This window comes from Lagopus muta, chromosome 6, assembly GCF_023343835.1.
Source record: "Lagopus muta isolate bLagMut1 chromosome 6, bLagMut1 primary, whole genome shotgun sequence".
Taxonomy (NCBI): domain Eukaryota; kingdom Metazoa; phylum Chordata; class Aves; order Galliformes; family Phasianidae; genus Lagopus; species Lagopus muta.
In genome coordinates, this window is record NC_064438.1 from 53,037,731 (window position 1) to 53,053,665 (window position 15,935).

The 15,935-nt window shown below is 38.3% G+C and overlaps 2 protein-coding genes across 6 annotated transcripts in view; one reads left to right on the top strand and one right to left on the bottom strand.

Annotated features, from left to right (window-relative positions):
• The window catches only part of WDR89 (WD repeat domain 89), a 320,794-nt gene that overhangs the window by 194,314 nt on the left and 110,545 nt on the right, over window positions 1-15,935 (top strand). The window lies entirely within an intron of this gene.
• SYNE2 (spectrin repeat containing nuclear envelope protein 2) overlaps window positions 1-15,935 on the bottom strand; it is a 172,108-nt gene that overhangs the window by 112,211 nt on the left and 43,962 nt on the right. For 3 of the 4 annotated variants that reach the window (XM_048948675.1, XM_048948673.1, XM_048948674.1), the window contains exons 1-10: window positions 11,859-11,989; window positions 11,143-11,266; window positions 10,139-10,296; window positions 9,545-9,692; window positions 7,525-8,123; window positions 6,497-6,676; window positions 5,815-5,965; window positions 3,423-3,581; window positions 2,582-2,743; window positions 214-315 (exon numbers count right to left, since the gene is read on the bottom strand). In XM_048948675.1, coding sequence (XP_048804632.1) covers window positions 214-315; window positions 2,582-2,743; window positions 3,423-3,581; window positions 5,815-5,965; window positions 6,497-6,676; window positions 7,525-8,123; window positions 9,545-9,692; window positions 10,139-10,296; window positions 11,143-11,266; window positions 11,859-11,938 — 1,863 coding nt within the window. In that variant the 5' untranslated portion in view covers window positions 11,939-11,989. Of the gene's footprint in view, window positions 1-213; window positions 316-2,581; window positions 2,744-3,422; window positions 3,582-5,814; window positions 5,966-6,496; window positions 6,677-7,524; window positions 8,124-9,544; window positions 9,693-10,138; window positions 10,297-11,142; window positions 11,267-11,858; window positions 11,990-13,095; window positions 13,172-13,437; window positions 13,650-14,809; window positions 14,966-15,120; window positions 15,256-15,935 lie in introns of those variants that run through there. The other variant, XM_048948676.1, reaches the window with a different exon arrangement.

Below are 15,935 nucleotides of genomic sequence, written 5' to 3' on the forward strand. Positions count from 1 at the left end.
CACACGACAGAAGCTTTTGTGTTTACAATGGCAGGTTTGGTTCTGACAGCTTGAGAAAGACAACAAATGAAGTGCTAGTGCTAACAGTCAACAAAACATCCACAGTTTTCTTTGGGCAAGTCAAACTGAGAAATCACTGCAGCAAAAGTGATGCTAGAAGCAGGTCTTGTAATCATGAATACCAGCACATCAGCTGTAAAACCATTTTCCTACCTGGAGCTCCAGTGGAGGTTCATTACTATTTAGAAGTTCTTCTATCTCAGCCACTGTGTTGTCAAATTTCTGGAGTTTCTGCTCCTGGACACATAAGCATGCCTAATGGTGGAAAAAACACTTCTATAACTCCCTTTCATTCAAATTTAGTTTTCACGTTTCTGTTAGAATAATATACTTCTCATTTTCTGATTCCTTGTTTTGGCATATACAGCTCCACTGGTCCAACAGCTGCTTACTCAGAGATTTTCATTTTAGAAATTTAGGTTGACACTTTTTGGTTCTGGGGTCAGAGATATTCCGGGTTTCTCAGACAAAAGTAGCTGTCAGTGCAAATCTAGCATAAATTTAACAATCTTAACTATTTTACTTCTATTTTAACCAAGCAGAGTTGTGGGAAAATAATTTTTGTGGGTTTGTTTTGTATGTTTGTTCTAAGCATTTCTTAATGCTTTTCTTAATGCTTACCAAAAGGGTAATACATCTTGAAATCTTCTCATAGACTTAAGTCAAGAACTGATCCCCTGATTATGCATTTTGGTAGGGATGAGATAAAATAAAACATATCCTGCATACGCTTTTTTATTATAAATCTCCATGTATACAAAAAGATCTCTGCTTGTTAGAATGGATTCTGGAACCATCCAATAATGTGGAAGTAAAATATCAGCTTCAAATTATGAAACATTACATGTCAAAAGTAGTCACACTGCGCCTGATTCCAGGATCCCAAATTCCCTCAAGACAAAATTTTCTATTGCAATTTCTATACAAGGAAACCTCAAGACCCATCCAGTCCCTGCAGCCCTTAGAAGCACTTCCATTTCCATCATGCCTACAGGGGAAAGGACTTCTCTGACATTACACATACTGAAACTATTTTTAAATAGTCCAAAAATTCATTACTCAGTACTTTTGGATAGGTTTCAGGAAAGCACATACACCTGTGCTCTGCTGAGTGGTCACAAAGGACCCTGGGTTTCAATCCTGTGTAACACTGCAGCATTGGGCTTCTAATTCCAATTAATATGTTTCAAAATGTATATACATACATATATATAAATAAATAAACGAACCTGGCTCCTTTTGGAAACTTTAGAATTCACAAAACTACAAATGCACGGAATTTGCCTTTCTCTCCTGCTATTCCACTCGTACAGCAGTTCATGGGGAAAGAGTTTCTCTCTCCCCTCCCCTTTCCCTCCTTTTCTTTTGAGAACTATCTTCTTGTGCAGGAGCAGTGGAGGAACCTCAGCCACCTCCAGTACAGCCAGCCCTTCCTGTGCACCAGCAGAAAGGCACGCCGGAGGCACGGTCACATCACTGTGGGCTTCAACAGTTTCCAGGTAACAAAATAGCCTTTAAGATGCAGTTACCAGATGGTGTATTTTTAGTGTAGCCCTTAGGGACCTGAACTGCCCCAGGTTAACTCTAACAACATGGTGGAAAAACAATAACAGAACATCCACCTGTGCACAGCAAGCACACTACTGTTTCACTGGGAAGATGCACATAACAAGAACACCTTGGCTTTTTATTGCTCTGCAAGTTAAAACAAATGAGCAGCACTAAGAATGATAGCAACAGTTCTGCAGTAAGCACAATGAAAAACAGGGCATTTGTAGCATATAAACACCGAGAATCAGCTGCCTGCATATTTTCAAACTAGCAAATATGGGACTTAGTTATGTTTCAAGCCCACTCAAGCAGGAAGTTACTCCTGTATAGTAGAGAATGGCTGTAGCTACAAAAGAGCAGCACAGTTGGTCAATTATGACTGTAAGGTCAGAAGTTAAAAAACTCATCCCCCATATATGAGGCTCTTCAATGACACAGAGCTGGCACATGTGTTTCTAAATCCAACTGCACCCCTATTCCTAGAGGTAATGCTGGAACCTGTGTGAAAGGGGCAAGAGCAGGCCTTGCCCAGGCTCTACTGATGAATGCCTGCCCATGGAGATTCTTAGTAACCACACACACTCTTTTCTCTCTTCTCTAGGTGCAAGGAAGTTTGTGCACCATTGTACTTAGTCCATAAAATTCCAGACTTCACTGTTATGTTCACACAGTACAAAGGGATGAGGGGACTTCTGTAGTATAATAAAGCATTTATAGTGCTGCATTAATTCTAATGATTTAACATATCCACTAAGCTTGTACAGACATCTACACATACATATTAGTTTCCAAGACCTGCATCTCCTATATATTATGCACTGTCTTCGATGAAAGTGTACAGGGAGATAAAACTGCAAATATCAGGACTTCCACTACTTTTGCAGAGCTCATACCTCTTTGAGATCTGCATTTTTATAGTCAGAAGTCCACATCACTACAACATGAATTCAAAGAATTTCATTCAAATTACCTTCAGCTGTGTAAGGTCCTCATCGGTCAGACAGCGGCCTTCCGTGTTCTTAAGTTCTGCATTTGCCCATGCATCGATTGTGCCAGATAAACCAAGAAGTTTGTCCCACAAAGCCTGAGCTCTTCCCAAATTATCACAATAGTTTTCAGTTTTTTCATTGATCTACCAGGAGATTTATACACAAAAAACACACACAGATACACAAAACATTGAGTTATAATCCAAAAACAAAGGCAGCGTAATAAAATCTGAGCAAAATAATCTGAGCACCTACATAAACAATATGTGCAGCAAGGGAAAAAAATCTCATGTGTCTTCACAGCAAACCAGTCATGGAGAAGATATTTAAATCCCTGCTACACATGTCGCTAAACACACCAATCAAAACGGCAGCTTGCCAGTTTTAAGGCAGGTTTAGGAAGGAGCCTTGCTCATTAATGTTTATCTACTCTCAGTAAATGCCATCTAATCTCAGTATTGATGCACTGCTTAGACCGACTGTGGCAAACATTTCTCCCCAACAGCACCAGCTTTGTAATTCTCCCGACTGACTCCAAAGTCTAAATGCACTGAAGTTGTTATGGAAGCTTACAGATTCGTGCTGAAAGCACAAATGTTGCCTTCCTGCACTTCCCACAACCATTTGCTGTTAAGACTGCCATGATATAAACTATCAAAATCATTACACCAATGGACACTCTGTAAACTTTGCTCTGGATTTCCCTCTTAAGAATCTTTGCCATATTGCACTTAATTTATTCCAAATATTACACATGAGTCAGAATCAATTACTGTAATGCACAGCGGATAAGACCACCCCGATAATTTACTTTTTACATACATCCAGCCATCTGTCCACAATGATGTTAGCCTCATTCTCAAACGGAGGCTCCTCAAAGCTTCTCATTTTATTGAGCTGGAATTGAAGGTTTTTGCAGATCTGATTTATTTTGTCTACATCTTCAGCGCGATCATTAAATTCCTCTTTTGCCTCTTCAATCTGTGAAAGAGACCAAGAGCATATTTGCAAGCAATGTTTGCTTAAAACAGTTTATTCAGCAAAACATTTTAAGTGATGTGCTGATACTTTCAGGTTAGAGAAATAACAGCATTACATGAAATAACCTATTTTACAGAATATAATGAGACTAGCAATGTATTCTCTGCCACTGCATCCCTGCCACGCTGATAAGAACATTTTCCTCTTCATTCTGCCACTGCTGGCAGAACAGCTGAGTGAGAACTATGGATAGTATACTTCTTACTGTGAGACCTAAAAGCACAGCTTGATTTAAAAGTAACAGTCACAAGATCCAAGCAGACTGTATATCCAAATACAGCATCTCCGTTACAAAAACAAGCAAGTACAATGTAATAATTATCTTACATCCTCATAACCTGGCACTGGGATCCCCAGGTTCTGAACTATTTTTATAAAAGCTTAGATTCCACTTCAGAATGGTCAAATATACCACTGCCAGAAATAAAATCGTCCATTTTTTCTATTTTCTACTTAAACACGAGACAGCTTCTTTGTGCTTGATTGTAACGTCGGTGTTTACAAACAACATGGAAACCTATTGGAAAAGAAACACTGACCTCTAGCGTTAGGCTACTGCAAACTGTAATTCGCAGAGATGAGAAGCATCTCATCAGACAGAGCCTGCCAACCAGAGACCAGGGGAGGGATGGCAGAGCAGCACAACTCTCAGCAAGGCAGATGATCTCCTCTGTTACCGTTATACTTAATTACAAATAAACGATGAATACTCAAGGACATGTCAGTACTATGCAGCAGCTCTTGCAAACTTGCATTCTGAGAGTGGCAGCTGCAAAACAGGCAGAGGAGTATGAGCTGTAATCTAAGCAAAGGGGCTCCAGAAGATTAGGGGCTGGGGCATGCAAGCAAGCTCCCCTGCAGTGGAAGCTCAAGCAACATGAGGTGCCAGAGGTCCTGCTGGTGAAATCAGAAAAGATCCTGCTCGAGCTGAAGGGCAGATGATGCACACAAGCACCCACCATGAGGGAAGAAAATGTTTGTGTTCCTTCTTAAATTTAATCATCCCAGGCACTGGCTGAGAGCAAATGTTCCTGAACTATGGTTGGTGTCTCAACACAAAGCCAAAAATGGCATCTAAACAGCTTGTCATGTAACCCAGCCAGGAAAGGTGAAACCTGTTCACCAAAATGGTCACAATGGAAATGCTGCTTGCTGTTCCACAATCCATTAGCTATGGATGCCTATATCCAGTACTTGCATTCATTTACACAAAAATAATGTAGCTAGAAGTCAAGCTTTTATCTGAACCACAACACAGTTTGGTCAGCAAAGTCAGTATGACATCAGAGATTAATGTTGAAAACACAGCTCAATAAAATACTGAATTGTCAGGCCAGCCAAAACTGGTCTGGTTCCCAGAAGTCGGAATCCCAGTGCAGTTTCATGTTGGCAACCCCAAGCAGGCTCTGTGCAAGTTGATAATGATTACAGCAAGGCACACGAGTACCAGTCTTGGAAGCAGAATAAATCTGTCATGGTCCAGTCCTTCAGTGGTTGTGTCACACTGACACAGCCTTACAGCTCCTGTTCTTCAGCTTCTTTCTCAGGGTTAGCTGAAAATCTCCATATAGCACTGTGCAGTGCAGACAAACCCTGCAGCCCTGTCTATGACCTGAGCAGGGAGAGGATGCAGATCCTCATTCTTGGTTATACGTTACTACAGCAGATAAACAAGCAGCCCACAAGGAGTTACATTAGATATTATTTTTGCTTGAGGCGTTTACAATGCTTTAAACCATCTCTTCAGCAGTGAATAGATTTTGTTGCTTCTGTATATTTGCAAACTACCTACTAGAAGGTTTTTAACTTGATAGAAAATATAGAAATGTTCTGAAGAGTACAGGTGAAATAAGTCTTGCTGCTTTCGAGATGTGGGTTTTGTTGTTTTTTTTTTTTTGGCAGAACAAGATTTCATCTTGTTTTGGTGTTGGATCAAAACTGTTCTTTCCATTTTAGATCAAAATCCCCTTTAACAAGAACATGACTTACTAAGTAAAGCCGGTCATCAATTTAAATCAGAGTACAGTCCTTAAAAGTACTTTGGAAGCCAAAGTGAAAGCAAGGACTTAACACTTACCCTGAAGTCCAGGTATACAACCCTATACAATGGAATGCTCCCACACTCCCAGGAAAGTTTATTTATGTGACTTTTCATTAAGTTCCTTTCACTCACCTTTGCTATCAGTCTGTTCAAATTGTCCTTCCCCATGTACGAATTTTGCTGTGAAAGCACAATCTCCTGTTTATGGATGATGCTGGTTAGACTGCTTTTGCAGCTTTGATACTGCTTCAGGAGCTCCAGAGCCCTCGCACACTGCTCCTGGCTATTGAAAAAAGAGATCAACTGTTTACTGACTATACATAAAAGGAGCAGCCTAAGCCTCCTACCTGCTTCTTTCTCCTACATAGTATGTATAGGGAGTCCAGACTCTCCTCTGCTTATCAAACAAATTTCCTTAGTTCCTTAGTTTTTTTCTGACTCTAAGACAGGTGTTCTCTTGATTTGGTTCAGACTGACTTCTTTTTGAATGCACTGGCATGAAAACCACATAGAAGACACCAACAGGCAGACTTTTCTTTTCGATACCTATGAAGTTCAACATATCACTACATAACGCTTACATGACAGGATTGTGATTCCTTAAAAATAAATAATATTAATGAGCTTTGGCTGCAAATTTATATGTATCATTCTTGGCATTACGACATTCTACAGCATTGTAGTAGTAACATTTCCTACTGCATCAGAATTTCACTTACTTTGAAGCATGTTTTTAAGACTTTTTTGCTGATGCATTCCATAAGCAAACTTCTCACTTGTAAAACACTATTTAAAACACAACTTTTTTCCTTACCATTCAGCAAGCAAGAGTTTTGTATCCTCCCACGATCTCTCTGTAACTCTACATTGCTCATTTGATTCTTCTGCTTTTTCCTCTTTCATCTGCAGGAGCTTATTAGCAATTTCTCGCATAGATTTCATTTCAACAGCAGAACAATCTAATTCCTTTTCCAATTCCACTAATGACTTTATCCTTTATTAGGGAAAAAAAAATAATGAAATACAGGCTTATATGAAAGCAAGTCTTGATTTTTTTTCCATAAATGTAATTACCAAAGCCCTCTAGAATTTCATCCTGAGCTGAGCACAGTTACTATATTAAATGACATCATAAAAAGTGTGATTTCATTTTCAGATCATGAAATTCGACAGTCTGCCAGAGGAGTTATACTGATCTAGGAGCCGTTTGAGAAAGCAACCCCAAATTTTTTAGGGCCAGTGAGTTTTGTATGAACACAGTCAATTATTTTGTATGAAATGTGAAGTGCACTCCGGCTGCCTTTAAATAAGGTCTAAGAAAGGAAGTTATGGCATAGTGTGGGATTTCACAACCATAAACTCCCCTCCCTATTTCCCCACACTAAGACTGTAGTGAACTATTTACTCATCATTTGGAAGGCTGCAGAGAACTCCTCTGAAACACCATCTGAGATGCAGGAAACGTGACTTACTCAAGGCATGGTAAAATAACACTATTACTCAGAGGTTTAGATCACATGTTGGTGCTCAGGGAGAAGAGCTATCTCCCTGTTTGAGTTATGTTATTGAAAACCATGACTGTAACAATCAGCCTCCTCCTAATTTCCTCTTCATCAATAGTACTTCAAAGAAGCACATACATGGTGTTTAAAACAAAATAAATGGAAAAAGCTTCCCTTTTTTAGATTCTAAATCAGAGAATAAACCACAATTCACGATCTTTCAGTGCTATGAAGAGGCTTTAAGACACAGTCAGATTTCAGTGTTCTACTGCAAGGAGTCCATAGAACCCCTGAGTCCATTGAAATTACTTAATTACAAGAGCTTCGAAAAACAATTCACCTCTGTTGAATAGCTGGAACTGTTGGATCTTTCAAACCTATTTTGTTAATTCTATCACGTAGATCCTGAATGTTTTTAAGGAGCTCCTCATTTCTGGTGGAAAAAACCTTGTATAAATCATTTCCCTCCATAGGCATCTGTTCACTTGAGTGATCACCAGTCACATTTAGCTCTTCAGATAAAGTTTGAACAAGCTTTTCACAGCTAGTATTTCTCCCACACTCAGCATCTTCCAAGCAGATATCAACTGTTTTCAAGCGTTCATCCAAACACTGAGCCTCTTTTGCCATATGAGAAAGTTCTTGTGCAGCCTCTCTCCATGTTTTTCCTTGTGTTTCAGGTTGGCCTAAGGGATCTATGAGATGTTTGACAGAAGACTTAATTTTCCTCAACGAGGCCATAAAAGCTTCCAGATCTTTAAGGACTGTCTCTCGGATTTGCATTTTACGGCTCATTTCCTCAAGCTGGTTTTGATAATAAAACATAATTTTACTTGCAGCTTGCAGATCTATTGGATTAAATTCATCTCTTGCTGAGCTATCTAGGTGTTCCAATTGTTTGCACACTTCAATCTGATTTAATATGGATCTCTGTAGCTCCTGCAGTAGAGAAAGACATCAACAGTGTTAGTAAGTGAAAGAAAGTCTGTATCCTGTATTCAAGCTGAACCAGTGAAAAACAAATTCTACTGATCCAAATATAATATATGTAATAAATATTGTTAAAAGTGTGAAGGAGAACAGCTTTTGGATTTTGGTGTTTGGAATTTCCATTACAATTTATTACTGTGGAAGATCTAGCTACAGAAATAATATCAAATTTGACTGATTTGATAAATCTGTATCACTGTGCCTGTATGTTCAGTTCACCGTTTGCTAAGAGATAACATCATGTTAGAAATATAAACCTAAGTCTGTATAAAGCAATCTGAAGTCATTAATGCAGAAAGACTTTGTCACAGCAACACAGTAGATATGCTAAATAAAGTGGTTAAGAAAGAAAAGTTGTTACTCTGGATTTTGGTGAAGGATGGGTTAAAAGAGAAAAATCAAATAAAATGGTATTCCACAGACAGAATTTGTTCAGCATTATGAGAAAAGCCCAATCACCTTGCCAGCAACCAGATGAATAAGACAGAAAGCTGATGAGAATCCTGGGACTTCGGAGTACAGGCGAGCACACAGATGACTGCTATTGCTGCCACCTTTTATGCTTGCTTTTTCTGTGTTTTCAGAGGAGATTCACATACATCTAAAATCTCCTTGTGAAGCCTGCTCATTACCTAGTTAAAGGATTATGCAGCCCTCAGATGAACAGCAGTACAGCAGTGTTGTGAAACCCCAAAAGCGCAAAGCTAGGAAAAAATGCAGGATCCTTCCAACCAGGAGTCATCTCAGACAAAGAGTGCACATGAACTCTGTCCTAGAACCTGAGAGACTGAAACTATACTCAGCTTGAGAGCCAAGGGCAGACAAACGCAAACTTTCAGTACTGCGTAGCAGCCTATGTGTTCAGAAGGAACAACATATCATGAACAAAACAACATCCAGCTCACCTAGCAGACAGAGCAGAGTCTAGGAACAAGATACTGAAAGCAGCTAAAAAGCCCAACCCTGCAGCACACTCAGATCCCTCAGCAGATGTGATCGAGGCAGCTTACTTTAGCATTAATTAACACCACATTACTTACATCACTCCACAAAGTGACATACAGCCAAGTGGGGATAGCGTAAAACTGTAGCAAAGGGAAGTCCTGACCAAGCATTAAATATTCATTTAATGCTATGCCTTTTACAGCAGAGTCTATCAAGGGTGCCTGTCTGGCTCTCCAGGAGCAATAGCATTTGAAGTAAATGAATTAAAATGTGTTCAGACACAAACCAGATCAAAAGTTTTGGGAAGTATTATGAATGGTGCAAAAGTTCTAAGTGAGAAACCCTATGCAGTCCTCTAGTTCCTAGAGATATTAAGAATTGTCCTGGTTGGGATGCTGTCTCTGCATATCAGCCTTTTCCCTTACCTTTAGTTCTCTGTAAGCAAGATCACTGTTCACCAAATTAAACTGCTGGATTCCCTTTTTGTTCAGCCGTTGATCTAACTCACATAGAAGAATGGACTCATTTTCTATTGGTAAAACAATTTCCAAGGCAGTCCTTAAAGAATTAGTTCTGTAAGAAAGGTAAAAAAAACACAAATTGGGAAAGTAGCAAGACAAGACACCTGACGTTTTACAGCATAAAAAGCGACAGAGATATTGTGATTGACTGCATGACTGATCCAATTCTCTTTTTCTTCCTGAGGTCAAACAAGTTTTTCCATTGATAAATATGAGAAGCAGAGTGAACCACAGCTCATTTAACCTGAAGGTAGCAGGAAATAAAAATGAGGTCAAGGATACTGCAGAACTGTTACAGTCTGAGCTTCCTGAAGAGATTCACGCTATCTACCATGCATAACTAAGAAAAAGATACGTGTAATGCAGTTAAAACAAAAGGCAGTTAACACTGTTCAATACACAAACACTTCCTATAACACACAGCTATTCACTTTGAAACACACATTTTACTTACAGTGAACAATTCCTTTGCTAATATCATGAAACATTATTTTATACCTGGTACTTATAATATCCTGAAGTTCTTTCCATTCTCCTTCTAGTTTGCCTCTTGTCTCAGAAATAGCAGCTTGCTTCACTTCGTCCACAAGGTTTTCTAAGCTAGATGAGATGTTTCCCAATTGTGCCCAACCAGAATTGATATCATTCTCTACCATCTACAAGACATGCAGGGTTAATTGATTTAATATCATTCTGTGCAACAGAGTGGCCAGTTCATTAAATGACAGTCACAAGAGTTCCTATGGAAAAAGCTGAAAACATCATCTTTAAGGGTTTTTTTTTTTTTCAAAAACTCAATTTTCAGCTGCATGTGAATCTCTGTCAGCTTTTTAGAATGAAATTTTCTGTGTCAGATACATGCCTGCACTACGTTTTAGAAATGTTTGATAAGTCTGGTTCAACCATTTGTAACAAGAATGAATAGAAAATATCTCATTTTAACTGTTATTGAAAGAACAAAATTCAAACTTCGAACTGAACCAAGTTCTAACACACTAGAAAGCTTCTGTGTTCATTCCAATGGAAGAGCTGAAAAATTACAATAATAAAATCTCTAACACCAATAATGTGCCCTGTAACACCACCTTAAGTTTCTCACAAACATACTGAAGTTCTAAGTCCTGGAAGAGCTTCATTCTTCATGTCTACCACTGACATTTGATGGTTTACCTTTGAAGACTCCTCCAGCCTGGCCATGCTCCATCACTTACCATTCCTGCTATCTATCTAGCTATCTGTTTTTTGCAGTTGTTCTTTCCATTAGATCTTGCAAATTACAAACTGATAGCCACCAATTTCTTCTTTTAGCAATACTGGCAAAATTCCACTGCTAAATAGGAATTTGGCTGTGCTAAATGTTAAACCCTCCATTTCTCTCTGTTTTCAATAAACCTGCTTGTAAGGATGCTCTGTATCCCTTGACAGCACCTATAATGCATAGAAGGTAAGGGCTCTACATGTATGGCATCAAGTATGTTTTTAAAAGATGAAGTCTGTCTTACCTGTAATTCAAGCAATTTATTTTGAAGGCATGAAGTGCCTTTTATTTCATCAGTAAAGCCAGATGCTACTTTATCTCTGCTCACTTGTAAAAGTTCCTCCAGGTTCCTTCTTTGTGTGTTATAGCTAAAGAAAGATACAATCACTTTCAGTGTGAGTATTACTTCTAGCTTAATGGAACACAGCAGAAGTTGGATGTTGTCAACCAAGACTGCCATATAAAATAAACAGTTTGTTGCAAATGCACATTTTTACCTAAGTTGCAAATGAATGGGCATAAATGAACAATATGTACAGTGGCTGGGACATTGTTTGCATGGATAATTTTCATGTGCACATGCCTTCTGGCATTCTTTGAATTCAGTTTTATAAACGTAACAATGTGAAGTATTTTAAAAACTTGTCTCTTTTCCTTAATGTTGTTGTATTTGGTGTTACTGGTAAGGTGGATGCAGATTTCTCTGTTCCAAGGAAAGAGCAGAAGAAAAATTGTAATAGCTTTAAGTGTTCTTCCTATAATATGCTGATATTTGTGTCACTTAGATACTACAGCACTTCCTTATCCAATGCAAGGAAATGTTAAGTAAGCAGAAGTAGAGCAAGAACAGAGTTCTTCATATCAAAAGTGCATCCAATGTTTCATAAAGTCTATTAACTTATGAATATCTAGCACTGTATCATCTCTTAATATACATGCATTTTAACTTATAAATATTACCTCTCTAATAAAGCTGGTGTGGGCGAATCACTGCCTTCCTCAAACATCTTCTCACAGCTTTCTCCATTGTGATGCTTCATATCTGTTTCCAAAGCTGTATTTTCAGAGGGTCTTGATGTCTAAGTCAAAAACAAAAAAGATAACAATGACTTCTGCATCATACTGTGCCAAAACAGAGAGAGGATCAGCAGATGTCTGTAATCTCCTGAAAGAAGCAATGCTTCATGTGTGCCAAAAGAGATGAGAGATACCATTCATGAACACAAGGTGTGCTTCATCTCAACAATGAGCCAAAAAAGCAGATTTTAGCAGACTTGCAGCCAGATCATACATTCCTTCCACACTAATGCTGACCCTCTGCATGTGCAACCGCCCCAACATAACTCTGGCAATCACCATTTGTGTGAATTTTTGCTGCAGAAACCAAAAGGCACTGCCTTCTGCACCTTTTTTTTAGGCTGCTTATACCACATCACTGTGCACATCTCTTGATCTTTATTCCAGAATATGCTCTCCTGAGTTTAATGTCAGCTGACACCTGTTACACACTTCATACTTCAAATATCCACGATGGAGCAGAATTCATCGTTGTTATCAGGAACAATATAAATAGTTTTGCAAGAGATCTTCCTTGATAACAGACACTTCCTCTGCATCTGCCAACTTAATGTAAATGCAATGGAACCCTTCCAACAGTCTGGATGCTGTCTGATGAGCTATCTACAGCCTCACTGCCATGAATGCTTATCCTAAATGAGACATCTTCTGTGATGTCCGCATCATAAACAGTAATATCTTCTCTCTGAATTTTTTTTTCTAAGAAATTACATGGATTCTGTTTTTCCCCCTATTTTTCTAAAGAAAATGCCTCCAACTCTTCACTAATTTTCCTCTCTGTGTCCTTAGAAATTTGTTCAAATTACTGGGCCACTGTGTGGGATTTACGCTTCAACACAGCTTCACATATGGCTCCTTCAGCTGAAAAGCACTCTTTAGCAAAATATAACACAAGATTGAAGGTTCACAAATTTTCAGGATGCTTAGGGCTGTTCCCTGTATGTTCCTTTTGAACATGTACTCTTCCTAGGTTCCCAAGTAAAACGGGTTTTTATTCTGCCACAAGAGTCCTGAAATCTGCCACAATAAGAATAGCAACAGAAGCAGTCAGTTTTTCTTTTTGTCAGTGATCTCCTCTAGACTGAGCACTGTATCTTAACAGTATGTATTGACTTCTTACCTCCTGTACTGAAAGGAAATCAATTTGTTGGGTAGAACTGGGCTTTTCTCCATTCTCAGAAGCAACAATGGAGCTCCTATGGTTTAAAAGAAATTTCAGCTTAAGAACAAAATATGAAATACAGAGGTGAAAAAAGAAATCCAGGCTCATGATTAAAACCTAACAGTGCAGCTGTGTGGAAAGGTAATCAAATGCTGCTAGACTATGAAATTCAGTATTAAATGTTTAAAAAGTGAAGCTGCCCTTAGTAATGTACTTGGGAGTACATTCACAATATCACAACATCTGCCCACATGTCTGATTTTTACAAGGCCACAACACATCATGCATTCAGTCACCCACTCTTTTTTGGATGGCTGTCTTCTTCCAGCATGAGACAGCAAGGCTGTGTAAGTATCTGCCACGGTTTGTTGAAGCTTTTCTAGCTTTTGTTCAGAGTCTGCAGCAAATGTTTGTAGGTCTGGGACAGTTTCTTCTGCTAGTTTTCCCAATATTTTAAGATCCTCTAGTGACTTGCTAAGTTCTTTCAGGCTGCCTTCATGTGAAAAAAAGGCCTAAACAATGGAAAATAATACATTAATCTCCTATTAAATCATAAGGATAGGCAACTCTAATTATTCTTACACATTTTTCTGTTTCCATTGTCTTCTCGGATGAATGGATTTAAAGTATAAGCTGTCAAACCACGAGAGAAACATTTATCTTCCTTGATATTTTTCTCAAATAAAGCCAGGAAAGAAACTGGGATTTCTGAGAATGTGTTCCCCAGCTGCATTTCCAAGTCCGTACTCACACTTGATTTTGAAATTACTTCTGTAACTACAACTTTAGCTACTTTTGATCCCAAGTCATCTGCACACTGACATTTCAAATACTGACTACAGAAAAAAAAAAGAATTGGAAAACGTATTTTAAATACTCCCAATCAATGACTTTACTTTTGATGCTGAAATTAAGATACATTAAAATCTAACAAAAATATGAGCAGAAGGAATGCACCTAAGAATGTATCTTTCTCTTTTCAATTGGGTATTTACTATTGGGTCAGAATAAACTCATTAAAAGCAAACACAAAAACTGTGCTTACTTCAGCAAAGGCCAGAATTTCAACACAGAGCATTTTATTACCTTTCTAAGTGGTAAACTGGCCATATCAAAGCATATCAAAGAGGATGAACAAAAATGCTAGCAGCAATGAAGCGTAACAGCCATTGCCTACGGAGTATGCAAGATTCACGATGCCCCAGCAAATGAAAAATTAAAGCCTTACATCTAACTCTGATTAATTTATATGCTCCACAAAGTGGGTCTACTGCACTGTGAGAAAATACTCTCAGTTGAAGAAGCATCAATCTTATTCAACAAAACAACTGTAACAAATCACAAACACAAAATCACTTCTTATTTTCACACTTCGCTCAAATAAATTTGTTTTATGCCTCAAGACTGTCCTAAAAAAAAAAAAAAGAATAAAAGAAAAAAAAAAAGATAGCATCTATGCAAAAAGGAGGCAAATAAAGAGGCTATTGTCTGCAGTCAGAAAGTCAATGAAATAATTTGACATAATTTTGGAGGCCTCTGTTCTCTGTTTACATAACACAAGGGCTCTATTTCACAAACACAAGCTACTACATCCACAAAAGGAAGCAGGAGCAGGAAGGACAATGCATTCAGAAAGAGAAATAACTGAGCAGAAAAGGAAAGGGTCACGTACCTCATGTTCCTTGATGAGCCCTTTGGTTTTATTCATATTCAGGAGTTTCTTTTCTTTCCCTAATTGCTTATTGATTTTTTTAAAAGTTGTGTTAAATTTCTTTTTTTCCCTTTCTAATAGGAGCTGGATGCAGGATATAATTTCATTATGAACGGCCTGCAAAATTCAGAACACGTTATCTCTGTGAGATGGAGACACAGCATTACAAAGCAAATTAAAGTCTCAGAAAACAATGTGACAAAAAAAATGGTTTCCAAGATGCCAAGCATAATGACAACAGACAGTGGAGTCTCCTTCGAATATTATCTCACCTCCCATCTTTTACGAATATCTTCACTCTTTTCTTCTACTTCCAGCTTTTCCTGATCGGATGAAATATTTTTCAGTTGTTCAACTGCTTTAAAAAAATTGTCAAGAACTTTATTGTCCAGAGCATTAAAAGCTTCCTGCAAAACAAAGCAGCATTACAAAAGATAAACAGAACTGAATGTAGCTTATCAACCTAATAAAATGTCATCAGTAGCCTATAAAGGATACATATAAAATACACATACATGGCGAGTACGGGCTGGGATGGCCCTTGCATGACTGAAAACAAGGGCATTATCCACTCTTGCATATTTGCAGAAAAGCTGCAAATGCTGTCAAAATATGTTTTATAGACAAAAGCAAATATTGTTCCTTTAATACCCATTCTAGGGGAAAATGTGGTACCAAAGAGAAAAAAAGACTAAAGTTCCTCAACTCTGTTTATTACTAGAGAACACACACAGCCATGTCCCACATCTCCCAGAAAGCATGTGAAAGGTCTGCACTGATGCAAGGGGACCCCGTGAGCTCTGTGCAGCTCCCAGCATAGGGCAGCTCAGAACTCACTGTGCAACATGAGGCAACACAGATATTGGGTGTGTTTCCATGTTTCATACCTCACTAAGGACCCCTTTCACAGATCTGAATTTTGACATCTGACACTTTCTATACCATTTAGCCACTGGAAAAAGAAGTGGAGATTCTGCATTTATAATCATACTTTAATAACTTGTCCAAGAGCTCGGGCATACGTTTCAAGGTGGAAATCTTAATTATTAATCAGGAAAAAAATTGTGATAGCTCAGAACAGGGATTT